The sequence below is a fragment of the Phalacrocorax carbo genome, chromosome 3 (genome assembly GCF_963921805.1).
Source record: "Phalacrocorax carbo chromosome 3, bPhaCar2.1, whole genome shotgun sequence".
Lineage (NCBI taxonomy): Eukaryota > Metazoa > Chordata > Aves > Suliformes > Phalacrocoracidae > Phalacrocorax > Phalacrocorax carbo.
In genome coordinates, this window is record NC_087515.1 from 67,784,880 (window position 1) to 67,812,380 (window position 27,501).

Sequence of the window (27,501 nt, forward strand, 5' to 3'; positions counted from 1 at the left end):
AAGTTGTCATTGTCAAGCAAATGGAAATACCAATACAAAACTGACATCCAATTCATTTGAGCAACTTGTCCTTTCTCATGTCCAAATCAATAAGGCAGGGTTAATGGATCAGGGTCACTGAACAAACCAATATTTTAAACTTAATAATTGAGCTGTGATATTCAACCATGGCTTCAACTTCTTTACCGCTTCTGACGAGAAGCCCGAGACAAAGTAACAAAGGTCTGAGCAAACATGCCAAGGACTGTCCTGAAAAGAACTTCATTCTTCTCACTAAATACAGTAGTCACAGTTAATGTTATCCAAATACATTAGGGAATCTGCTTTTGACCTATACAAGGAATCTGGATTATTAATAACATTCACATTTTCTCCAGCTTGAAGCGATGAGGGCACCACTCAACTCTCTTCTCATTACTTCACATTTCTCAAAGCTAAATGTATGAGCTATGAGCTCTAATCCAAGTGCCAAGGCAGGAGGACAGTGTTTTAGAGCTGTCTGTCCATCACATATGTAATACATCATATAACCTGTATCTTCACAAACACTCTCCTACAGTTAGGAGATGAAGGCTGCTCATGGCTATTTCAATTGGACATCACAGGTGAAAATTCTCCAACTGAAGAAATGAGAATTCATAATGAACCTGAGAACTCTCACAAAGCAACAACTCGAGAATATTTTAGCTAGTTTTTTCAAGGATCTACAAGTCAGCAAGTAAAAAATATCAAAAGCTGTTGACAGATGAGAATGGCTATGTCTATGTCACCTTTTAGTACGAGATCAACAGTTAATGCAACCCCAGACTGCAAGGCATGTTGCTAGTGCTCTGTGAACTAATACATTCACTCTGCTATGACCTCTTTTCACTTATTTTCCTCAAAATAGAGGAATAAGCTATTTTTAAACAGATCATCTATCAATAAGAACAGAATGATTCTCAAAGGAGCTGTTGAAAGTGCTCATTTATTAAGAAATTAAATTAATCTTGACAGTGATGGCCACTGCCTCAAAACTTCAGAATCAGAAAAAAATATTAATCACCAATTCAATAGCTTTAGCCCTTTGGCTCCTTGTCTTTCCGGTCAAGAAATCATAATGTCTTCTGAAGAAAACAGTTTCAGCTGAAAAATGGCTTTGCCCATCACATATGCATTACCTTTTCTGATGCAGGCTATTGTCTTCTGACAAGCTAGTAATTAATGTCGAAAAGCATGAGTTTTTTGCATTACATGACAGATTTAAGCATCTGCTGTGGTCTGTCATGTCAACTTCAGCCACCTCCAGGAATCTTTTTTCAGTAGTCAAGAAGAAAAAATACTAAACCACAAAAAACAAAGCTCACATAATCCCCAGTGCACTGAGCTTTAGTTCAAAAAATCCCAGTGATTTCTACAAGTCTCATTGCTGTTTTCATCCCACTGCAGGACAGATCAGATTGTTATACATTTTAATATATTTTTAGAGTATACTTCAGTAATTCTACATAGCAAAGCTATTTAAATCCCATAGGTCTCTGCAGGCAGGTGGAGGGACTGGTTTTTTGCAAGAAAATCTGCTTTCCTGGCAGATGAGTATAAAACCTCAGGAAAATAAATGTCCTTCAATCTTAAATTTTCTCTTGACTGAGAATACTAAGTAACCAAACTCTATATGGCATCATTTATTTAATATCTGTAACTATATATTATTCATAATGTCCCTGATTCTGATATCACATGCAGGTGCATTAATACTGTGCAGGCTTGATCAGCCAGACCAATTTCACAACTTCAAAATCACACAAAATCAGCACAACTCCAGTCTGCATCATCTGTTTTACTGTTTAAGCCCTTCTTTATAGCTACCTAATGTCAAGAAATGCCCCACCTTACAAATTGTGCAAAGCACTGCAGAGGCTTTATCCACAGCATAGATAACCTAGGATGCAATGAAAATCCTGTGGATATCACAATTTTCTGTCATTCCCAAGCAATGTAGCCAAAGCTTACAGTCAAGGGCATTATCTATCCCTCTGTCCTTCCATGGCTGTTATAATTTGTAAAGCTTTTTTCTCATGTTTACTATGCATTGTAATAAAAAATCATAATGTCAGCTTACTGTGTAAGGTAAGTCAGCGAGAAAGCTCTTACACTTATAACCCTTCACTGTTGTGTCTCTGTATTACAGAGGAAATTAATTCTTTCCTATTCTTTCTATAGAAAACATACATCATTGTATTAGAGTGCGCTATGAACTATACCCTCCAATACTTCTTTCTCAATCATTCACTTCTTCCCACAATGTTGCAAGAACCGCTAGAAGAAACTCCCACAAATATGTATTTCTGTTGATTTAGATCAATATTGGGCAAGATCTTTATCAGTGATCTGGATAACGGCATCAGGTGTAGCCTGGTGAAGTTTGCTGATGACACCAAGTTGAGTGGAGAAGTAGACACTTCGGAAGGGAGAGCTGCTCTGCAGGAAGATCTGGATAGGCTGAAAGAGTGGGCCAACAAGAACCTTATGAAGTTCAACAAGGACAAGTGTGAGGTCTTGCACCTGCGAAAACATAATCCAGGAGTGCAGCACAGACTGGGATGCACCTGGCTGGAGAGCAGCTCTGTGGAAAGGGACCTGGGGGTCCTGGTGGACAGGAAGCTCAACATGAGCAAACAGCGTGCTGCTGCGGCCAAGAAGGCCAACAGGATGCTGGGTTGCATCAAAAAGGGCATCACCAGCAGAGATAAAGAATTCATTATCCCACTCTACTCAGCGCTTGTCAGGCCACAGCTGGAGCACTGTGTACAGTTCTGGTCCCCTCTATAAAAAAAGGATGTGGACAGGCTGGAGGGGGGCTAGAGAAGGGCCACCAAGATGATCAAAGGACTGGGAAGCTGCCATATGGGGATAGGCTGGGAGAGCTGGGTTTGTTTAGCCTTGTGAAAAGGAGGCTCGGGGGGATCTCATCACCATGTGGTACACAGAGTACTTAAGGGGTAGCTACAAAGAAGATGGAGTCCCTTTTTACACGGAGTCCCGTGGAGAGGACATGGGGGGATGGACACAAGTTGCTCTTGGGGAGATTCCGACTGGACGCCAGAGGGAAGTTTTTCACAGTGAGGACAGTCACCCATTGGAATAACCTCCCCAGGGAAGTGGTTGACTCGGCCACGTTGGACACTTTCAAGAGTCGTCTGGACAGGGTGCTGGGCCATCTTGTCTAGACTCTGCTCTTCCTGGAAAGGTTGGACTAGATGATCCCTGAGGTCTCTTCCAACCTGGGATTCTGGGATTCTGTGATTTATACACTTCTTTTCCAACTGAGAATTTGGTTTTCAACAAAGGAAAATGTCTGAAAAGTTATTTGCGCTTTTTTTGAGCTTTTTGCTGCTGGTGCTGAAATATTAAAAAGACCCCAGCTCTGGTGGGACTTTTTAATCTTTTCAGAGCAAAATCAGAAGAAAACCTGCCCACAGTTAACTGGTTTTCATCAGGGTAATGCATTTTCATAGTAAGCTATAAGGGCAGATCTTCAAATATGATGAAGTAAAAATAATCTTTGTTGAAATGGACATTTGTTTCACTAGACTTTAAGTCTTCTTAGGGCTGGATTTGTGATCCTTCACCCAGATTATGAAAAATCTGTAGAAAGTATGGAGTAAAACTTCTTGAAATACTAACATTCTAGCAGCATATATTTGATTAAAATAATTTCCCCATATTTGTACTGATAAAATAAGAAATCATGTAGACATCAATAATGGTTCTTTTCAGACAGAAAAAATCAGTGTAAAAGATATTTCCTCAGGGCAACTTAGAAAAAGGGTCAAATTATAGGGGGAATTAAGGCCATGAATGCCCACTAGTTTACTGGCCCTGAAAACTCGAACAATTTATTCCAGAGCCACATACCCTTGAACTCTCAGAGGTATGTAATAGGCTATAATTACATTTTTCAGAAATTATATGATGTAATAGAGAGCAAATAAACAGAACATACAGAAATATGCATTAGTTCAAACTGTTTTGCAGAGTTGTACAAAGGTTTGTTAATAGGAAAAAGACCATTATATTCATAGAAAAGCTTAAAAGCTCTGATTTTGGAAATCACAGCCTGCTTTTCCTCAAGAATTGACAGGCAAGTTGGAGCAATGTCTTGACTGCTTATCCCTTTTCCAGAACAGGCTTAATGGAATAATGGAACCAGCTTACCAACAGGTCTATTCTTCTGTATCTTTTGTGTCCCTAACAGATGGCCATTCCTACCTTTTTAACCAGTATTTTAAGATAGTTGAAACTTAAAAGATATCAAAGACACTTTTTCAGACATAAGGGCCTTAGTCACATGATATCTACCAGTCCTCAACCAGGATTCCTGGTGAATGAATCACATTTTCAATCATTTATATTGCATATTTAAGAATAGTATGGGCATTTTATAACTTACAGGCTTATTCACAGTGTATGCAGTCCACAGTGGCATCCAGATATCATAGCTGTATCCACTCACATATTGATGATGTGAAAGGAGGCAGTAGACATTTTTCTTCTGAAGAACTTTGGGTCTCCCGTATGGCAAATGATAAGAGTTTGCCTTCTTTACTAGAATTTAAGCAATAATTATTGTTTTATTCTTCTATAACATTTTGGATGGCACAAAGGTTTTAGAGAGCAGAGGAAAATGTAAATTAAAACATTAATAAATAGTAAACATGGGCATGTGTTTCTTTAAGCTTTTAGCTTCTGAGTGGAATAAAAAACGTAGGAAATAGTTTTCATGTTATGTTTAACATACAGAAGTCAATGTAATATATCAGACTTGCAAATTCTTGTGTCTTTGCAATTTCATACCGATATAAATCTTTTGAACTTCTCATGCCAGTGGAGTGAAATTTACATCTTATTTGGCTAGGAAGCATTATAGTGCTTCCTAAAATTTCCAGAAACCCCATAAAAAAGCACACAGAAATATCTATAGGAATTTTTGATCAGAAAAAGGCAAAATTATGGTTACAAGGTGGGGAACAAGAATTATGGCGTATAGGCTGGAAGTGCTCAGGCTTTCCCGAAAGACCACTGAAACCTGTCTTTTTTCCCAAGATTTTAATGGGATTCAGATCCAGTTCCTATGCAGAAATGTTGTTATAACAGTATTTTTTAAAGAAATGCAAAGAAAAAAGAAACAAGTTATGCTTCTACCTTGGCTTTCCTACTTCACTTTAAATTGTAATTAACTTTGCAAAATTCCCACTGAAACCAATAATACTATAAAATCTAAACCAGGCATAAATTTAAAAATATTGCTGTCCTTTTCTTTTCTTGCTACTTACTTTCTTCTGTGGTGAGATTTAACCTCTCATTTAGTGCTGTAATATCTGATATCTGTAAAATATAACAGAATCATTCAGAATGAATCCATAGTTTAGAAAAAAAAATAAAGAAAAGACAAGACACTTGACAAAGATGATTACAAGATCCCAGAAGCCCCTACTTACATGGACGCATTTGCATCCCAGGTCATCTGTAGGAGTCAGATGGGAAACTGGACATGAAGAAGGAGATGAGTCTTCTTTTGCATGTGAAGGATTATAAAAAGGGTTTTTTAAGAGATGATTCAAGCTGCCATGTGTTCCATTGTTTGGTGCTGGTGTAATACGCAGCAAATCTGTGGAAATATTTGAAATTTTTAAACATATTTTACAGCTATTTTAAGACCAAAACGGCATTTTTAAAAGTCATTATCCTTCCAACTCTACACATTTCCTATGTATTCATTCTAAATATAGAAGAAACAACTTATTCAGTTATCTAAATTATGGTAACTCCTATCATCAACTAGCAATTTACTAGGTATGAAGGGTCATTGCTATCTTCCACTGCATCAAGATTTGGTAATTATGTATTTGTGTACTGCTGATACAATTTTATACATTCCCATAACATTCATAAGATTAGATGATTTAACACAGAATACAATTTGGTTGCGAATGCATCACATTGTGAAGCGTACTAGACTACTGCATTTTTGTGTGATGCCTTAATCCACATTTTATGGCCTAGACAAGTGGTCTGTGCAGTGGGTGGGGAACTGGCTGACAGGTCGCACCCAAAGGAAGGTGGTAAATAGCTCTTTCTCAGACTGGCAACCTGTCACTAGTGGAGACCCCCAGGGATCAATATTGGGGCCAAAGTTATTCCACATCTTTATCAGTGATCTGGATAACGGCATCAGGTGTAGCCTGGTGAAGTTTGCTGATGACACCAAGTTGAGTGGAGAAGTAGACACTTCGGAAGGGAGAGCTGCTCTGCAGGAAGATCTGGATAGGCTGGAAGAGTGGGCCAACAAGAACCTTATGAAGTTCAACAAGGACAAGTGTGAGGTCTTGCACCTGCGAAAACATAATCCGGGAGTGCAGCGCAGACTGGGATGCACCTGGCTGGAGAGCAGCTCTGTGGAAAGAGACCTGGGGGTCCTGGTGGACACGAAGCTCAACATGAGCAAACAGTGTGCTGCTGCGGCCAAGAAGGCCAACAGGATGCTGGGTTGCATCAAAAAGGGCATCACCAGCAGAGATAAAGAATTCATTATCCCACTCTACTCAGCGCTTGTCAGGCCACAGCTGGAGCACTGTGTACAGTTCTGGTCCCCTCTATAAAAAAAGGATGTGGACAGGCTGGAGGGGGTCCAGAGAAGGGCCACCAAGATGATCAAAGGACTGGGAAGCCTGCCGTATGAGGATAGGCTGGGAGAACTGGGTTTGTTCAGCCGTGTGAAAAGGAGGCTCGGGGGGATCTCATCACCATGTGGTATACAGAGTACTTAAGGGGTAGCTACAAAGAAGATGGAGTCCCTTTTTACACAGAGTCCCGTGGAGAGGACATGGGGGGATGGACACAAGTTGCTCTTGGGGAGATTCCAACTGGACACCAGAGGGAAGTTTTTCACAGTGAGGACAGTCACCCATTGGAATAACCTCCCCAGGGAAGTGGTTGACTCGGCCACGTTGGAATACGTTCAAGAGTCGTCTGGACAGGGTGCTGGGCCATCTTGTCTAGACTCTGCTCTTCCTGGAAAGGTTGGACTAGATGATCCCTGAGGTCTCTTCCAACCTGGGATTCTGGGATTCTGTGATGCTGTGGTCTTCTGAGGTACGCAGTTCCTAATTGCTCACTGCCAGGACTCCTTCGATCCATCTTAAGTTATGAGCAAGAGCGGTAACTCTCTACATGATTCTTATCCCAAAATTATTCCTCAGGCACCATTTCAACAGCAAGCCCATGTGGCCTGAGAGCTTCTCTGACTCTTTAGTGGACTCCTTCTGCAATCAGAAACAACCTTCAAAGCAGAACAATTTCTGGCAGTTAATTTTTACCAGTGTACAGAAGGCAAAAAAGCATGTCTTCAGTGTTTTGTGAGAAAAAAAAATCAAGCTTCTGAATTGAATTAACTGAATTTTTAGTTACTCTTCTTTAAGCTGCTACAACACTGGTATTTGAAAATACTGTTAGTTTACCATCTAAAGTACTGGATTGTTTCTACTCACCACACATAAGGTTGTAAACCTCAATGTTTTCAAAAGCATCCACTTCTGTTTTCTCTTTAAAGCTTGGGCCATATGCTAAGAATATAGCCTAGATTGTAATAAAACTAAAGTTGTTATCTAAAGAAATTAAGATCAGAAAACAATTCAAGTGCATTTTATGGAAACAGTGACACTGGAACAAAATATAGTCTTTTCACAGTGATAAAAGTTAAAATACAGAACTGTTCTGGTAAAGAAGGCCAATTTTGCCCATTGCATGATCATTGTTTCCATGGTAACCAGAATTTACCTTTTCTTTCCATACAAACATTCAACACTGTTCTGATCAGTATATTGACATATGGTTTTACTATAGTTGTGAAGTTCTGAAAGAATCTGATTCATAGGCACAGAACATGGGACTACTTCAAGTAAGGCATGCTTGGCCTTACTTAAAGATTCACATCACAGAAAGTACATTAAAAAACCAAAAGCTCAAGACCTCAAAATATTTTCACAGTAACCAGAATTGAAAATCAGATGAAACAGCAATATAGGCTATACTAACATACAGGTTATACTAATAACCTTTTTTGCTCTGATGATATGATTAAGTCTTGTGAGATAAGCAGAGACAATGAGATTAAATTGATTTGAGCACACAGGCTTTCAGATGCCCAACTGAACTCCCAGAGCCTATGGAGATTTTTCAGTCATTGCTTCAGTAGGAGAATGAAAGAATGAAAGAATTCAGTGTCCCATAGCTAAACATCGTACTCTTGGTTTACTGTAGTCTATCTGGCTCCATGGAGTTGAGTCCAGACAAGTTTTACTACAAGATCCCAAGGAAGCAGGCCTCAATCATGCCAATGAAAGGCAATACAAATATATGGACCCCGTACGTGTTCACGGTTTACATGTCTGGGTGATACAGAAGAAAAAGAACACTGCAAAAACTATCATATATTCTATATTCTGATGGCTCACCTAGCACATTGTGATTTATATTTAAGAAGGTGCAAGACTTGAACAGAAATCATCTTACCTCCATACTTTTAAATTCATTGTTATAGCCGTGGTTACCCCTATCACAATATGTGTAACTTCTGTCCCTAAGGAGAAATCATCATACAGTGTAAATAAAAATGGCACAAATAGAACCAGCTAGAATAGTCATCCTGAATCACCAGACCCTGGATCGTGTCTCAAGAACTGACTCTGGCATAATATTGTAGTACTTTTTGCTCATCCAGTGTTTGCTTTTATGAAGATCATCTCCTGTAACAGAGATCACGATGGACAGAAATAAATTATCCTAAGTAGCTAATGAGTGTACAGTGAATCAATGTTTTCAAAATAAATTGAAAAAATGGCTATTTTTGAACTGAGGCCTTCACCTAGCTACAAGTTGCCGGGGAAGTGTCATCTACTTAAGGAAGAAGTCCTCCATTGTATTCTATGGTATCTGCATTTTAATAGAAAACTTGTAAAGGGAAAACCCTGCTGTTAGCCTCTGTGGAACAGAAATAAGACTGCAAGGGATTTTGCCTTACAAGAGAGTGCATTTTCATCACGGATTCCAAAGGGTGAAGGAGACATGTGGATGTCTGTGTGTGGGTTATAGAATTAATTACAAACCAGAATAGTCTGACTTATAATGACTAACACTTGCTTTAATTTACCCGTTGCTGAGATACATGGAAAGATAAAGAGATAGTCATCCCATACTGATTCTATGCACAACTGTCAAGCACATGTATCCTGTTTTCAGAGGCAAAGAACATTTGAGCACAGTTTAAAAAAGGGTGCATCTGAGATTTTTCAGTGGACATTTCTTATATACCCAGGACAATTATTTGTGGTTGCATCAAAACAATCAGGTATTATACTATTTAAATAGTCTTGAAATTCCAAGTTGGCACATGCTTCTCCTACTGCAACACCATAGCTTAGTAAATACAGTACTTATACTAACACCCCAGGCTTTGCACTGAGTTTTCAAAGCCTCAGGACTAAGGCTTGTCTGAACTGCTTTTGACCTGTTCACAGCTATTTTTAAATTGTTTAGCTCTTAGAGCAATTTTTTGTAATGACAAGGTGGTTATGTCTCATCTGTTATCTTACCAGCTTATCTTTACATGTCAAAGACATAGTTTTCATACAGATAGCAGTAACAATTAGTTATTCTGGGTGGAATGGAGACCCCAAGATTAGCTCACCGCTGGTCAATTAAGGAAATGCATATATGGAACTGAGCAAAACCAGACTTAGAGGTAAGAACACGAATAAAGAACAAATATCTAACACGTGTAGAATGCACCACATCTACTGAACGGAGAGGTAATGTTAACTTCCAGGCCAGTGAAGAATGAACAAGCTGTAGTGTTAGCATACATATAGGAAAGACCACATTCTGATCACACAGTGAGGAAGAAGAAACATTGACATCCCATTTCTCCTGATGAAGGACTGGTAATACTGATCAGTGGCCATATCCACACATGCACCAGACTGAAGCCATCAACCTTAGGATCCAGAAGGACAGGGGAGAGGTGACTGTAACACCAAGAAAAGGGATAGATACTAGGAAGGCTTTCTATGACAATTTTAACTGCATTATTTTTGAGACTTCTTCTGTGTAGTAGTATTCAGTTCTTTATTTTCTTTTTCTTCCATTTTTTTTCCTGTAAAAATTTGGTCTGGAGTAATGATGATTATTTTATTAGACTGTTAAGATTTCAATTGTACCAATAATACATTCTTGGCTTTATGTATAAGGCCTTTTTCCTTTTTACACATAGTAAGATTTTATGTAACAAACATGGCAATTTAACAAGTCTAAAGCAAAACAGGAAATGAGGCATCTGTGAAGGAAATTAAAAGGCTAAGAATGGGATGAAAAAGGTAAGATAACAGTCACACAAATTATGTTACCTCACAGCCAGCCATTGTCGATCCACCAAAAGATGAACTTTATCAATACGGATGTTGTTAGCATAGTGGAATCGTTTTGGCAAGTCAGGCGTCAGATAAGGCTTGAAGTGCTGAGGGGATCTTTTGCACTGTAGAAGAGGAAAGAGCCCAGTCATGAGTTTTGCTCAGCATCAAAAATAAATTCAAAATGATGATGATTGTTTATCCCTCCAAATGAGGATGATGTTTATCACAAACATCTTAGTGAGAGGAACGTAAGCACAAAGCACATTATTCACAGATAGTTTCTCGGATAACCTGCAGATCTCATTTTTGGCCCAAGAAGCAATGGAAGGAAAAATGGCTGGGGTTTTTTTGGAACTGTTTGAAAATATACTGCTACTTCTATAAAATGTATAGCAAGTTCACAAATACTGTGGTAAAAGTACTCCTAAGGCTGAAAGACATTTAGTAGTAAGGTTTAGTCTATATGTCCATACTAATGTCACTGGCATCTAGTATGTAAGATTACACTCTAGAAGAGAAAGCTTATTTCTGCCATCTTCTATTACTTTACCATTCAATAAATAACAAAGAAAACCAGGTATACGTAATGTAGCACAGTCTAGGGTTTTAGTTGCAAGACTGAACATGTACTCTTATGCCATGTAAATGTCCAGTGCTCAGCTGTTAGCTAAAGGCCTTAGCTTTTACATCCACATTTAATGTGTTAATATAACTGTTGTGTTAGCAGGCATGCCATGAATGAGTTTGGCATTGAGAGCCTAATGACAACCATATGACATACTGGAGATGTTTAACTACATACAGTCATCTGGCTGCAAGCATCATGGCAATGTTTCAGAAGTGTTGCTCCTGATCAGGAATCCACTACTGGGTCAACACAGAGCCAGTAAAATGCTGAGGGAAGAGCTGCTAGGAAGCTGGCTAAGCCAGAGAAGTGGACCTGTTTTACCACACAGGCAGTACAACCTATAGCATGCTTGGAGTCTGATCTGACATCTTCACCTCTAAGTACTAGAATTGTATACTCTGCACAGAATGACATTAACATGTGAAATGAGAGCAAGTGTGCCTGCATAGTCATCAAAGAAGCATTGTGGAATCCAGAAAGATGAAAAATAAGGATTCAATGTGTTTGCTAGCCTGGGAGAGGTGGTCACTCTACAAAGGATAGTCTATTAAAGGGAAAAATAGAGGAAATCAACATATAATATGACTTTATGTCTATTGATAAGCAATTAATATACAACACACAACTCCTTTCTTTGCCCAAAACCCTCATTCTAAGAACCTGAAAGGGACAAAGTACAAACTCTGTTTATGAATAGAAAAGTAATGAGGAAGTATCATAATACCAGGCTCTATCTGTAAGGCAGAGTTATCACATCTCTGTAACTATTAGCAGCTGCAGTTTCAACTGAGGTTGTGAAAATGCAAATTATGCTATTCCCTCACATTGATGCTCTTTGATATGACAGGCTCCACATCATACAATGAGGTAGGGGATGTAGCACTGAAAATGCATCTTTTGCTACTCCCGACCATTGATATGGTTGTATTGATATGGTAACATCTGCTTTCGATGCTGGGGAATAAATAAGTCAATAAAATATTAAACAGGATCGTTCACTGCCCTTTGGACTTTAGTGGCAGGCAAAAGCTACATGTAACATTGCACAACTGAGTTGTTCAACAGGTTAAAGGAAGACCTCTAGCGGTGATTTATCAGAAGTATACCCAGCTGAGACAGCCCAGAATTCTTCCAAGCTGAGAGCATTTATTCTAAAAGTATCAGAACATGTCTACTGCTTGGACTAGGACTAGTCACAGAATAGAAAACAAACCGCCAATGAAGGAAAGAAGGGAAAATTATGACAATACATAAAGAGGAAGCAGTTTAAATTTTTAACTCACTGCAAATTTTAAATGCAAAATAAAGACAACTTTCCTACAAGCATTTTAGTTTGCCCACCACATTCATCCCACATGTATTAATGTATATCATGAACACTAAAAAAAAAAAAGGCAGTGAGTTATCTATCTAAAAAAGTATAAGGAAAAACATGCACTGTCACATCTTATTACCTTTCAGTAAAATAAATAGGCTTGGTCCTCCTTTCTTTTGCACTCTGTTCTGCACCCCTTTGTTTGCACCCTTCAGAGCTCAGCTGTCTCAGAGTGTACCCACAAGGAGCAATGGTCTACATGGGAGACACAGACAAGCTTGGACCTGCCCTGAAGTGCTACATCCACACAGTAGGCAGAGATCCAAACAGAACTATCAGTATGGGTCCCAGTGGTAGTGCAGCATACCTAAAAGCACTGCAAGTACTTGAGTGGTATGTCATGAAAGATCCTAGAAGAGCCATATTGCCTCATGCCAAAGGTCCGCCTTGCCAAGGTTCCTTGTGGATCGCGTTTATAGGCCTGTGCCATGCCCTTACAGGCCTGTCCTCCATTCATGTGTCTAAAATCCCCCCTTCCTATTTATATTTCCAGCCTCTACACACCCTGTGCCAATGTACTCTACAATGCTATTATCTGTTTTGTGGAAAAGTTGCTTTAACCTAGCCTGAGTGCAGCACTTGTGGTCCAGAGCTAACAGATGCTTATTATCTAACACATCTCTGTGTTGTATTCTGTTCTATAATGAAGATATACCCTACTTTCTCCTTGTGAAGTCAGCCACTTCTTCTCTTTCAAAGTGAAGTACTGAAAACTCTTTTGCTCTGAACAGAGATCACCCATGGCAAACCTTTGTGCACCACCTTCGAACAATTTCCAGAACGGCCTCCTGTGGTACACTGGAGTCAGTACACTATTTAAACTTGCACTGTACCCTCAGTTTTTCACAAACTGGGCTTTTTGGTCAGATTCCTATTGAGAGGAACTATGAGGAAAAATTATGAAAATATTTACTCACTGTGAGGTTTTTAACAATTCCTTCTGAGTCAACTGTTAAAAAGAAAAGATTAATTAACATACATTCAAACAGCTGAAAGTCCAAAGCCTCATGCGAAAAATTTCAACATGCTTTTTTCTGCAAAACTGAATTTCTTTATTAGCTTGTGAAGATTATGGTAACAATAACCTTCCACAGGTAGGAAGATTGTGTTTCCAAGGGTGACTGTCTGTAAGTGTGCTAGCCTGTGGAAGTACCTAGCACTCTGGGCACATTAAGACAGACTGTAGAAAACTGCCATGATGATGACTGCCTACATCTAAAGCTGACACATCATCAGAACCAAATTTTCTTCTCCCACCTAACCTCTGTTTGAAGTATAACCTTTTTTTACATTGAACTGGACCTGGAGCACTTGTCTTGTATTCCACTTCCAGCAGCAGTCACAGAGAAAAATCCAGTCTTAGTACTTTGATGTTCCACATTTTCAAAGACTGACTTTAACTTTTTGACATTAGCTTTCTAAAAACAAATCTGAGGACTTTACAGAAGGAAAATTCCTTCAGAAAAAGTAAGACCATTAGAGGAAATGAGTCAACAATTATACTGAGATTCAGACACATACAAAACATCATTATTCTATCCTTTGCTTACTACTTTGCTCCTGTCTGACTTCAACTGTCTTCTACTTAAATTAAGGAACATCTGTTTTATATTGTATAAATATTGTGCCTGCAAGTATAAATACAAGTAGAAAAGATAAAATAAAAAGTACAATGGGATCCCAGCTCTTATTTGAGATCTGCAAGAATTACACCTTTTCAAATACTTTATTAATTCTACAGACTCACTAAATAGAGAACTTCCATGGTTTCCCTTCTATCCATTCTTTTCCCTGATACAGAAGGTTTTAGGATGTTTGGTTTTTTTTTTCAGTCTGGTAGCACGTTATCTATTCCAAGTCAGCTCATACGGTTTCAGTTTTGTGTTCTTTTGTGATGCTGGCAAAAGGGCTCAACCAAGTCTTAGATGCACTGTGCTAAGATTCAGGTTCCATAATTTTGTGCACATGGTTAGAAATAGTCATTGCTTCCAAAAGACTGACTCTGCTAATGTTGCACAAGAAATCTGTGAAGACCAATGCACTTACAAAAGACCTGATGTTCCAGTTCAAAACAATAAAACTATCTTTACTTCACCTTTCCACATGCCAAGAAAATGCAAATCAGAGACTGCAACAAGCTTTTCTAACCTTCAATTTCATTTAAAGGGGTTGTTCTTGAAAAAACAGACAAACAAACAACTTCCACGGATGTTTAAGTCAGGTTAAGTGAAACAGAAAGCCATTCACTGCTGATTACTACTGATTATCCATTTTTCCCATTCATTAATTTACTTATTTATTTCCTGTTATATTAATTGTGCAATCCCAGGACTGGTCCACACTTACAGATAAAATAGTCCTTTGGAACATTTTTTGCTCGAATGCGAGCTGCAGGCCCAGCATATATGTAGAAATCAATCTGTTTGAAGTAATTAGTCATATATTCTAACTGTCTGCAGTAGGTCATCTCCATCCCTAAAGGACAATACAGAAACAGTTATTTTTTATATACAATATATGGCAAGGAAGATAAAGTGAATTATAAAATCATTAAAATTAGTAAGCACTCATATTACACAGGGGAAGAAAACAATGACCCAGTAAAATTTAGGCTGGAAAAAAGAACAATATACATTACCATGATCAGCTAAAACAATGAGGTTTACACATTTGTCCAGGTTTCTTTGTTTAAGTCCATCCATTAGCATCCCCAGTGTTTGATCTGCTAGCTGTAAGGCTTTGATTACCTGTGAGATAAACCAGTTTAATTTGAATTTTTCTTTCTGATTTCAAGTTCTAACTTAAATAAAATCATCAAAGTCTGATAAAAGTGAGCTGTTCTGTCAGTTTTCAGGTTCTTAATATTGCTTCTTCTTCTCTTTTTCCATCACCACTAGAGTATAGATGTGCAGAATTCCACTACTCTACCGCAGAATATGTGACTTAAAAAAAGACTCGCAATTAATTTTTTCTATCACCTTAGAAAAATTGAGCTTTAAAATATGTTTATTGAAAGAAAAAAATTAACACATTTGTAGGGGAATAGACAGGGATCGGCGACTGGAAGATCACGGGCTGTGACGGAAAGATAGACTCCTCCCCATAGGAGTGGCAGGAACAGGAAGCGCAAGAGCTATGTAAGCGTGTGACGCAGCTAAATAAATGGACATTTTGTATCCATCATATTGATGTCTGTGCATCGCTGTCCCCAGGGTGGGTAGAGCCCTGTGTCCCGGAGATATGTGGCCCAAGATAAGTTCTCCCATAGAAGTGTACAGCAACACACATTCAGATCAAATCTGTTCCTTGCTCCCAAATTTGTATAAAATATCAGATTTATAACACTAAACACAATTTTTGTTGTAGCATGAACATGTCATTGTATTAACACATTAGTAAGCAGTGTTTCAAAAATATTTACACACACATATTATCTATAAGACCAGCGTAGCATCCAAGAAGGCATGGTGCCCTTCTCTCATATATACAGTCCTGTTAAACTTCCTACAGAAAAACACTGATCACCACTGAAGTAATGTGGGAGAAATCCAGCACAAAAGGCAGCCATTCACAAAGGATAGTTCTTCCCTAGTTGGCTCAGCTGACTTACAGTCTTCCCGTAAGTCCTACAGTAAGGATGATACCCAGCTGAGTCTGAGGACTCCATGTCTGAGCACTTGCACCCTTCTTGTTCGCCTAACTCTGCTACACTCTCTTGAATGTCTCGCATGCATGGACAACATACACATATACAATCACATACACAGTAATGGGTTTTTAAGCCCTTTATGTACAATGGAGTTGCCTTTCCAATTAGGAAGCCTAAAACCATCCTACAAAAATAATTTTTTCTGTCCTTGTTGTTTGCTACAACAAGGCCTTTTGCTGAACACCATTTTCAAATATATTCAAATATATTAAACGAGACCATTCCAGGAAGGAGCTGATATGGTAAGTCCTAAACTTCTAAACTCCTTAAAGACTGAACTTTTTGCAAGTAAAAATGTAATACTTTTGGGTTACAAATTAGCATACATTGAAGTACAGTGTTAGGAATAAAAAAAGTCAGTTCTGAGGATTCGCCAGACCACATACTTTCAAATATCACTTGGCAATAAAATTAAAGTTCTAAGTACAACCGTTAATATTATTACTAATAGTATGATCTGAAATTATTTTCTGCCAGTCTGTTTGGTTTACAGCTCTTTTGATTCACACACAATGTTGGAATCATAACAATGAGCTAAACCACAAGCAAGAGTTCTTAATAAAATCTCATAAAACAGTAACAGTAATTTTTTATCTACTATCCTTTCCAAGTTTATAAGTTGGTTAAGTTCATAGAACAGCACCTTTTTTAGTGCAATTTAGTCTAAGAAAAACACAAAAACTACTTACACCACCACTAACTGGCCCAAATGAATGTCCAGAAGAATCTGGTTCTTCAATATATAAAGTGTAGAAATCAGGCCTTGAGTTAGAAATAAACAAGAATGGAATATTATGAGAATTTGGAGACAGCATTTCAAAAGTACACTTCCATTTTAAAAAAATATTAAATGAAACTTAAAACAGAACTGGAAATAACTTCTTTAAACCTTAACAATAATCCAAACAGCAAATATATTCATTTAGCTTCCTCTGAGTTTTGTAATTAATCAACATGGACTATTTGAAGTTACAATTTCAGAAACAGTATTCAATGTCTTTAAATGGTATCCAGAAATCACTCTGAAAAAATTAAAGATCTCAGCAGAGTAAGCTGTTCCTTTTTGAGATGTAAGTGGAACCACCACCTAAATGATCTCTTCCTGATTAAGCGGTGAGATTCTAGTGAGCATCTCCTAACTGCAAAGATATTAGGAATTTGTTAGCAAATTATCATATAAAAGATTTCACTTATTTACATGTCGCAAAGCTAGGCACCACAAACAGTACTGACATCTAGTTTTCTTCCTGAATTACTGCCTGCAATTACTTTCAGATATTTAACCTTTCTTGTGCAATATCTTTTATGTAAAATCTTTCATCCATACACTTAGACTAGAGACAGAATATTCCATGTTTCCTCTGGGCCATGCACCAAGAAAAAAGACACAACAATGAAAACAAACTTATACAACAGTACATCCCATTCAGATATGTGTGCACTTTTTCATCTTCTGGATCTACAATCTTATCCTGAAAATGATTAGCTATACTTATAGAACAGGCTTAAGTTCAGTAAATAATCATTTGAGATGGTGAGGAGGATTCCACAAACACCAACAGAAGTTTCAACTGCTAAGCATTAAAACCTTTCTAAGCTATAGTGTCACAAACCAGCTAGATGTTACTAAGTGTTACCTCTCAGATTTGGCATAATCAAGCCATTTCAATACTCCTGAAATTCTCTGTTCATATGTAACTGAACTGGGGAAAAAAAAAAAAAAAAAAGGTATGATGTTAGCAAGGTTTTTCTGATAAGCCCTTCTAATTCCAAGATACAGAGAAAGTGTGCACCCTCTAGACATATAGTGAAGTCACAGATTTGGATTTCAAGAATGATGCATCTTAACAAGGTACCAGCAATCAGTTTTATTATTCTCCTTTTTGATTGAATGTAGCTCACTTGTAATGGTAAATTAGACAGATCCTGATTTTGCAAACAGAACATGTGATATTAATGGGAGTACTCATATTTGTAATTAAATACACGGAACAAAAGATTTCAAGTTCAGGACATAAACCTGAAGTATAAGTCAGTGTAATTTTTATTATTTCCAGCATGTATAAGCCTTGGTCTTTCATATCTTAAAAGCAAGTAATGTCCCCAGCAAAATCTTTGTGAGATCATGCTTTGTTTCCTATGAAGGAATTAATCCATTAATAGTTTTGCTTTCCCCCAAACTCATACACAAGCTTTATATTAGTTACCTACAGTATTCGGGTGTTTTCTGAGCACCAATCCTACACATCACTGCAAATCCTTTGTTATCTATAGAGAATTTACAAGAAGTCTTGTGAAAGACTTCTTGCTTTAGATTGTCTTTGTAAATGTGAAGAATCATGGGAGATTTACTGAAAACATAATGAAAATTTAGAAATAATTTACTAATACCAATACTTTCCATAACAAAAAAAAATACTATGACGGTGATTGGTATATTTTGACATGTGTAACCTGTGAATTTACAAAACAAAACATACAGACCTATGATTCAGCAGCCATGTGCATATTATCACACATGCAAGCAAGACCGGAGGAAATGGAACTAGAGCCCATCTTCCTTTAGTAGCTTCCCTATCCGGCATCCCCTCGTCAATTAGTTTCTGCCTTCTATACCCTTTTGCCTCCAAGTTTGTGTTCATCATCTCAGAGTATAGGTTATCTGAAAGCTTATTCTCAAGCACAAGTATTTTTAAAGGGCTGTATAGTATGTGCAGATTTTATGTATGGAAATATGGCAATCATTGGTATAGCTTAGCAGTGGCCACTAATCAGTTATAGGATGCTTTCCTAGATGACTTCCTAGTGGGACATCAGTGGTTTGCAGCTGGCTGAAACTCCAAAGTTTCTGGGAGAGCATAATATACATTTGACTTTCTTATTGTGAATCCCCTAAATGGTTTTGAAAATTTCAGCTAAAAGTGGCAGTTCCATGGCAAAACAAGGATAATGTGACATAGCACTTACCTCTCAGAATGTTGTTTAAAAATATTACATCTCATTTCCTTCAACTGTCATATGGCAATTTAGAATTTTGGAGTAATTTACAGGAATTTATTATAAGTCCTATAAAAACTTACCCATTGAATACCTGGTACAAGGTGGGGTATGTTCCATTAATTGGAACATCAGAGCCTGGCCAAAAGAACGTGCCTGCTTTCAAATTTTGATACATTGCTGTCAGCCAGACCTACAGGTAAAGATACAAATGATTTTATGGCATTTACACCACTGGAGGACCTCAGATCACCAAAGTAAAAATACATAATTGGGTCACAAATATGGGCTGCAAGCATGCATTCCTCCTTTTTCTTTCACACATCACACAGTTGCCTAATGACCATATCTGATTTGGAGATTTTTTTCTATATACACATTCTGAAGAAAAATCAGTAGCACGGAAGCCACTATGTTGCCATTTCTTGGCTATTCTGAGCATAGCAAAAAATCATATAGGTATTTCCATAATTGGCAACAGGTAGTGATCTTTTTTCCTGTGGCAAATGCCAGTGGAATGTATCATGAAGTTGAAAGAAGAGCTCTTGGCTATTCTCTTCCTTGCTTTTATATGCCTGGACTTCGTAAGTGTATTTGTAAATGGATATAATTTGGAAGTCGATTTTCAGGTTTCATTTTGTAGCTGGTTGTCAAAAGACAAAGAAGAAATACCCCACAATAAAACCATATTAAAAATTGACTGTGGCTTCCTGTGGCAAGAAATCCGTTCCAATACTAACTGAAATATTTAAGTCTTTTTTACTAACTGCCACATTAAGTGAAATTTTTAAGTCTTAGAATTCACAGTTTAAGAGTTCTCTTACTTTCCTAAAAACCAAACTGTTTTGTAAGCAACCTATAAATATGAAGCCTACAGGATATTTAGCACGTGCTGCCAAAATATCACACAGCTTTGCATTTCATTCTCTTTTTGTTTTGTTTTATAATATGGCACATGAGCCACTCTATACATAAAGAAATAACGTGATGAGAAATAAACCTACTGGCTGCCCTTTCCACCATGAAGGTTTGAATTTTTCTGTCCCCGAAAGTGAGAAATGCTTGTTCAAGTTTACATCATACATGCTGTTATCAATAATACCATGAGATTCTGGATACAATCCCTGCAAAATGAAAATAAACAAAAAACAATGCTGAATGTTGAAATCAAATGGAGCCTAAACTATGTTGTTATGCACACTGTTGCATTGTTACAATTATTTTTAGGGCTGTTTTATCACAGAAACAGAACATGCTTTCCTAACTCACATTCCCACCAATGAATTCAGCGTACCTGTCAAGTTCCCTTGAGTCTCCCTATTTTCTCCCCAGCCCGATTAAAACCTGATGTGCTATAGGTTAAGTACCATATATGTCATGCGGCTGTATATCAGCTGCCAAACCCATCCTAATGCACACTCTCATCAAATAGCTGTGTCCTCACCCATACTCATCGGTATCCAGTTAGACTGACAAAGATCAGGAATAACCGGTTCACAGGCCAGTATCAGATAGCATACGTATATCGCCACATAGGTCATGCCTGCATGTACTATTTCAGCATATCTCTCTCTCTTTTATTCCTATATTTTGAGTTCCCATGTCCCACAGAAAGATTGGTGCCACATACCTCCTTCTATCTCATCCAGATAATGAAGAGGAAAAATAGCAAATTCTTACTTACTGTGACAATAGTATAGTGGTTTGGAAAGGTTTTTGTGGGATAAACAGCTCTCATGTATTTTGGATGTGTACCACATGTTTCTGCAACAGATCATGAAATTAATATAAATTTACATATAAATTTTTTAAATCAAAAACTAACAGTCTTAAAAACAAACAAAAAAAATATCACCACAGTCAGTTGCTGTCAGGGGAAATGTGACTCCAAATCAAGACGCATACATTCTGGTGTCTCCCTGCGAGCTAGGCCTACTGTCCCTTTGCAATCAAGGGACTCTGGACACTCAGTTCAGCTGCCTAATGCCTAGACACCTAGGGCCATTTGAGACATCTTTAATGATCCTGCATGGCCTTCAGATGCTGCTCCTAAGTCCTGCCTGCCAACCCAGATGAGTGTCTTGGGTAATTCTAATACCTACAATGGCAAATAGACATATATGTTTACACAATGAGACTGAAGCCTCAGGTCAGCCAGGGCAAGATATTCTGCAGAGCTGTCTGGTGACTAGCTGCATGGCAAGGACTCAGTTGCTTAAGCTCTGGAGTCCCATGCCATTGGAGATACCCTCAGATATCCAAGACATCTGCATGAAAGTTGGCAGTTTTGATGCAAGATCACACAGCAGCTGAAGGCCACCTAGGATATGCCACCACACTCTGAAGTATACTACAAATATAGGTTAAGGCAACAATTTGTCCTGTGGCACCATGTCTGTTGGTTGAGCTGACTTGCTCCTTAGGCTCTTGCACTGTGCTGTACAGACTGTACTAACCATAAACACACTGACTACAACAAGCATGTAGACATCTCACATGCAGACACCTCCAAGAACATAGCTAAATGTAGGTGTCCTGCTCTGGAGTGAATCCCACCCCAGGTGTTCTATCTTCATCTCCAAACATTGCATCACTTCTCAGCAATCTAAGGCACTTACCATGCCTGAATATCTGTAATATCTAAATCTACTGCAGTATCCAACTTATTTACACACAAAACAAAGGTGTAAAGACTGGAAGATGACTTAATGACATTCTTTAATCTAATTTACGTGTAAAAACATTTCTGTATTAAGCTGTAATCAGATGTTTATTTGATTCACACTCAAACACACTTTATTCTTTGATGTACAGAGTTTTGGTCAAAGAACAGAAACTGATTTTAACTAAACAACCTCAACTAAACAATAAAAGCCTGAAATTATTCTACAAAACTGTTCCAGTGTGGTACAGAAAAAAAGGCTTAAAGAGTGTTTAAGGAAGGGCTTAATAATTGACAAATACATGAGAAACTCAGCATAATCTTTTATGGATCTCTCTTGAATGGTAAAGGAGGTACACTCATAGTGTACATATTCTATAACAACTAGCTTGATTAGCTCTACTGAAAATCCTAGGCTAATGGAGTTAATAGAGAGGAAATATTTTATGCTACAAATCAGTGTTATGTTTTTTCTTTTGCAAAGAAAGGAATTTCCCTTTCCTTTACACTGTGGATTTCTGAGAATTATAAGCATGAATGTGTATAAGTAATTCTCTAAATTGACCACAAATATGAGTAATGCTGAATTAGATCTGTTCCTGCTTGAAATAATTTATTGGAAATGTACATGTAGTGTGGTTTTCATTCCTTTTGTCAATTTGGCATTTCCATTTCACCTATTTCAAAAGACTAGAACTGAACACTGACTTCTGCTTGCGTGATTAGTTCACCAATTCAAGTTCCTTCCAATGTCAGAATGACATCAAAGACTAGCCTGCACAAGAAGTCAGGTTTGCACGCTGCTTCAAGTTCAGGCTTCTGGATACCCTCATAATCCACAAATAAGACTGTTAACTATTCAGTAAAATGTAGTACTTTGTAACATCCATGTGAAGTTTTCAAATGAGCACAATAGAAACAGAATATGATATATTCAGGACAAACACTATCAATTTAGACTATTACTGCTGAGAAGAAATGAATAAACATGCAGACATTTTGTCCAGGTACAAAGTATCTTGATAGCTGAGCTCTAAAATATTCAGAAAATTTTAACAAAGTGCGCACTAATGGGTCTCACTTTTTAGAGCCCTTTATAGCACAAGCTAAAGTTCTTCAACTTCTCCCAATATTCAAAAACACTGGGAAACATTAACTTGAACCTTACTGCAATCATATAAATATATTAAATTATACCAATATGTAAATTATATTGCATTTATGTCTAATATAGTAATATTCACTGATATACTTTTAAATATGCAGCTTCTCTTTAATAACTTAAAATATCTGACTTTAAAAAGCACATCTTTGAGACTGAGTTTTCCCAATAACCCAATGCATTTTCTCTTCATATTATACTTTAATGATGATATCCTTATCAGCCAGAATTTTTCAGTGGTGTACAGAGAATGCAGGAAATCTTTCTCTGGAACTTTTTTTCAGTCCTAAACTGTATTTGAATGTACATTTCAAGCTATACATTTAGTAAGAAGTTGCTGAGCAGTATTAGAGACTGTGTTAAAAAAAGTCATGTTTGCTGTGCACTCAAATACAAGAATTAATATAGAACATATAATAATAAATATATACAACTGATGAGGGAGACCTGATCTGTGATTCTCTTATTGCTGAGCAGCACATATGCATGACAACAGCAAACAGGACTGGAGAGGTTGCATGTAGACTTAAAGAAAATAGTCAAAGCATTCTTGGTAACTTACTGAGTTTTTCAATATTTGGCAGCAAAGATCTCCAAGTTTGCAAGTATTCTGCTCTAAACCCATCCATTGAAAAAAGGATAACTGGTGGCAGATCAAACCTACAAGAAAATATGAGTTTGTCATCATAAAGGAGTTTGGAGAGTTGGTGACTTGTTAAGACCTTTATCAACAATATGAATTCTACTTTTAAAAGCAGGATCCAGAATTCCCGTATACTTCCCAGAATTAAAATCACATTGTGAGATAAACAAATAGTTCGATTTTGAGATCAAATACACAATCCTCCTGGAAAAAGCACTGGAGGAATAAAATACAAGCTACTCAGCATAAAGAGAACCTAGGAAAAGAAACTGGGTTTTGTTAATCTTTTCATTAGAAATAATTAATTACAAATACAAATAAATACAAATGCTGCAGACTAGCATCCAAATACAAGCCCAGAGTACAGAATGGCCAAAGTCCCTCTGTACATATGTACATAGTAATGGGTTGAATTCTGTCTCTTGTCTCTTAATGCATCTTTAAAAATCTTTCAGCGCAGTTGCACAAGGGCTGTGAAAGCACAGCAATCACCCAGCAAGCAGTTAGGGTCAATTGGCCTCAGTGCTGGGAAACTCCTTGCAATGCCAGATTTGCGCTAGCCCCTTACCTTACCACATTCCCTTTGTGAAGACATCAGTAATCAGTCCATGTTCTTTGTGGATTATATCTTTCAAGTTTCCCAGCTCTCACAGAGCTGGAGAACATGTTTTTTTTGCCTCAAGGCCCCTGACAAACTCAACTCAAAGCTACAAAAGCAATGCAGCATCTGCTAATGTGCTTAGCGGAAGACTTTATGCAGAGAAACAAGGATAAAAGCCTCAGGTCTGAGTTCATACAGTAGGTATGATAAAATAGGCACAAACTGCAGCTGTTCTCTAGAACAGTGTTCAAATTCTTGTTATAAAAATTCTAACTAGGAGGTGCTAACTGTGAAAATAAACTTCAAAGTTATTAAACATGCCTTCTCTTAACCAGCCTAAAAGGACTCCTAAAGAAAGATACAGTTATAAAATTCTGGTGCTATAGGACCTTTCTTCATAACACAAAGTGGCAAAATCAGTAGGATCAAGTCATCTAGTTCTGCAAATTCAGTCTTTTTGTTAACAATCATTATATGTTCTACAGTCTCCTTAGAAACATATAAAGAAACATAAAAATTGTAAACGTACAACTAAAATATGTAGTTTGAAGCAGGCTTCACTACACATAATGTCTAAAATAATTCTCAACTATTTGTAATTTATGGTAATGGTTCACCACATAAGCCTGGCAACTATTGGGGAAGAAAATGATTGATTAAATGCAGTTACTGTTAACTGACTTCAAACCATTTTTTTGAGCAATACTTTGAGTGGTAACTATCAAAAAAAAGTTATATATTCACAACAGGCAGTAAAGTAATGCCTATCCTAGTTTGTTTTTCATTCACAGTGATCTTTTCAAAACACAGAACTACACTGGCATGAACAGTTTGTACAAAAACAGTTTCTATAAAACAATCTGAAATTAAACAGAGCTTTATACAGCAATGCTGTTTATAGCACTTAAAGAAGCCCTTCTCCACTAGTTTCCAAGCTTTATGAAACTGTGTTAAATCACAAAGTTATTATAACTTATTTATTAACCTAATAAGTATATTTTTATACCTATGTTCAGAGGCGCATGCAGGACTCCATGAAGAGGTGACAATACTAAAGGTATTATTGCTATAATTAAACTAAATTGGCAGTAAAATGGATAGAATAATGGATAACATCAAAAAAACCATACCTGAACTAGAAAATAATTAATTTTTCTTTGAGAACAACTTTTTAAACTTTGATTTTGCCTAGCCTCTACCTATGATTCTGCAACAGTGCACAAATAGCAAAATATCTACAGGTGGACATCAGAATTATCATGTTCTACCATTTGTAGATATATAGCTACTTTAATCGCCTCCTTTTTAACACACCTTTTTTCTCCACAGATAATTCAAGTAAAAAAAACCCTGTTACTTAGATAGGGAGCTGCAATCACAGATTCTAACTGTTATTACAGCCTGCATAAGGTGATTTATCCAAATTACCACAGATACAATATGGTAACATAAAACGGACTATGAACAATTTGTGATACATGAACCTTGAGATAACTCTAATAATTTTTCCAGGTCTTTGCAAATCAACCTTCAATCCAGATTTGAACTCCTGTACTCTGCTCTCAGCTGTAAATAGTACATGAATGTGCAACAAAATGACAAAGGTTTTAGAAAGAAAAAACTTTGACAGCACAAACTGCTTCTGTATAATATTCCTCAGGGCAGGAATCTTATTCTCAGTAAATATGAAAACCTCATGAAGGCCTGCTTCAGGCCACTGGAGTGTTCCTGACCATCACAATGATTTTATTTCCTAAGAAGACAAAATTCTTTTATCCTACCCAGCTGGACACTGAGGAGTTTCAAGTGATACACATGGTTCTTCCACCCAAGGTATTTCACCTGAAAGGACAACAGAAAATACTGAGTCAGCATTAAACAATGCAACTCAAACAACAAAGAAGTTTCCTGGTTGAAACACATATACCACACAGACGAGCAAACAAATAAAATGGAGAAGAAATCACTATGAAAACTTAGCCTAAGTTTTGTCTGGTTTTAAATGGAAAACATTTAAACTGTATCCTGTCCACAGTGGCTTACTGCCTTCTCTTTTTGCAGATACTACTTACACATTTAGAGATGATTGCCAGGGCTCCCTTTAGCCTTTTCTATTTTTTTTCTATAAAAAGCCCAAACTCCTTCAATCTTTCATTGTTGACCATGGCTTCCAAATTTCAAGTAATTCTTCCCGTTCTCCTTTGAATATTCTCCACCTGCTTTACAGCTATACTAATTTACGATAATGTTTGCCCATCTCTTTGGAAGAAAAAGGGAAGTCAATAAAAGAAGAAAGAAGGAAAGCATCCAAGAAATGAAAAAATATAAAGAAAAAAGAAGAAGCAGTGACTGTTGAAGTTCTTGGCTCCCCACAGAAAGCTTCTCTCACAGTAAGCAGCCAAAGGCAGGGATGTGCAGTGACCTTAGCTAGGTCAGCTCTATCAGTTTGGCACCTAGTCAAACTTCTGACTGCTTTTAGCTTTAATTTGCATTTATGTGGCAAATATAATTTTGCAGGAGTTGCCTTAAATCTCTTCCACCTCACAATATAAAGGAATTCTGATAACAGGTATCATGTTATTCCTCAGGTATATTTCCTGTAATCTGATTTTACTAGTGCTATTCTTAATGTGTTTATCCAGAGTCTGTATGAAACAATCAGCCATGAACAAAAATATTCAGAAAAGATACCAAAAGCTCCACCTCAAAACATCTTCATTTTCTAAAACGTCACTGTAAGACTCTAGTCTTGAGAAACAAATGCATCTACCTTTATATTTGCCATGTTTGCCCATCTATTTATTTCACAGGACAATTTATACATAAAACTGTTGGACTTTTGATTTACCTTTGCAAATGATGTTGTAGTTTACACAGCAGTCTTTTTTCTGCAAGCAGTCATCAGAACAAGAACAGTAACTTCCAGGTATCCGTGTCTCACCACAACGGAAATTAGTGCACCTCCAAGATCGGGCTGAAAATTGGAAGAAAAAGATTATGATGCAGTTCACAAAACCTTACGTAAACTCCTTTGTATGGAAATTCCCCAAACATGTTAAAAAAAAAGGGGGTTTGTTGAACTGTAATTTATATGTCCTTCTTCAGTGGCTTTAGAAGTTTTATCTGAAAGGAAAACTTAAGATTTCATTTAACATGTAAAGTCTACTTCTGTGGCCATTGAATGGTAACACAGACTCATAGAGTAATTTATTTCACAAAGGGGTCCCCAAAGTCACCCTGTTCAATGCCTTCCACCCTACCAGGAAGATCTGAAAA

The 27,501-nt window shown here is 37.4% G+C and overlaps 1 protein-coding gene across 3 annotated transcripts in view; it reads right to left on the reverse strand.

Moving 5' to 3' along the window:
* Positions 1–27,501, reverse strand: part of ENPP3 (ectonucleotide pyrophosphatase/phosphodiesterase 3) — a 44,975-nt gene that overhangs the window by 7,509 nt on the left and 9,965 nt on the right. For all 3 annotated transcript variants that reach the window (XM_064447274.1, XM_064447273.1, XM_064447272.1), the window contains 17 exons: positions 27,074–27,199; positions 26,007–26,067; positions 23,544–23,641; positions 20,842–20,921; positions 20,162–20,281; positions 19,241–19,350; positions 17,798–17,863; positions 16,850–16,922; positions 15,090–15,198; positions 14,798–14,926; positions 13,369–13,400; positions 10,443–10,570; positions 8,554–8,620; positions 7,530–7,617; positions 5,481–5,650; positions 5,316–5,367; positions 4,433–4,587 (listed from right to left, as the gene is read on the reverse strand). In XM_064447274.1, coding sequence (XP_064303344.1) covers positions 4,433–4,587; positions 5,316–5,367; positions 5,481–5,650; positions 7,530–7,617; positions 8,554–8,620; positions 10,443–10,570; positions 13,369–13,400; positions 14,798–14,926; positions 15,090–15,198; positions 16,850–16,922; positions 17,798–17,863; positions 19,241–19,350; positions 20,162–20,281; positions 20,842–20,921; positions 23,544–23,641; positions 26,007–26,067; positions 27,074–27,199 — 1,664 coding nt within the window. The remainder of the gene's footprint in view (positions 1–4,432; positions 4,588–5,315; positions 5,368–5,480; positions 5,651–7,529; positions 7,618–8,553; positions 8,621–10,442; positions 10,571–13,368; positions 13,401–14,797; positions 14,927–15,089; positions 15,199–16,849; positions 16,923–17,797; positions 17,864–19,240; positions 19,351–20,161; positions 20,282–20,841; positions 20,922–23,543; positions 23,642–26,006; positions 26,068–27,073; positions 27,200–27,501) is intronic.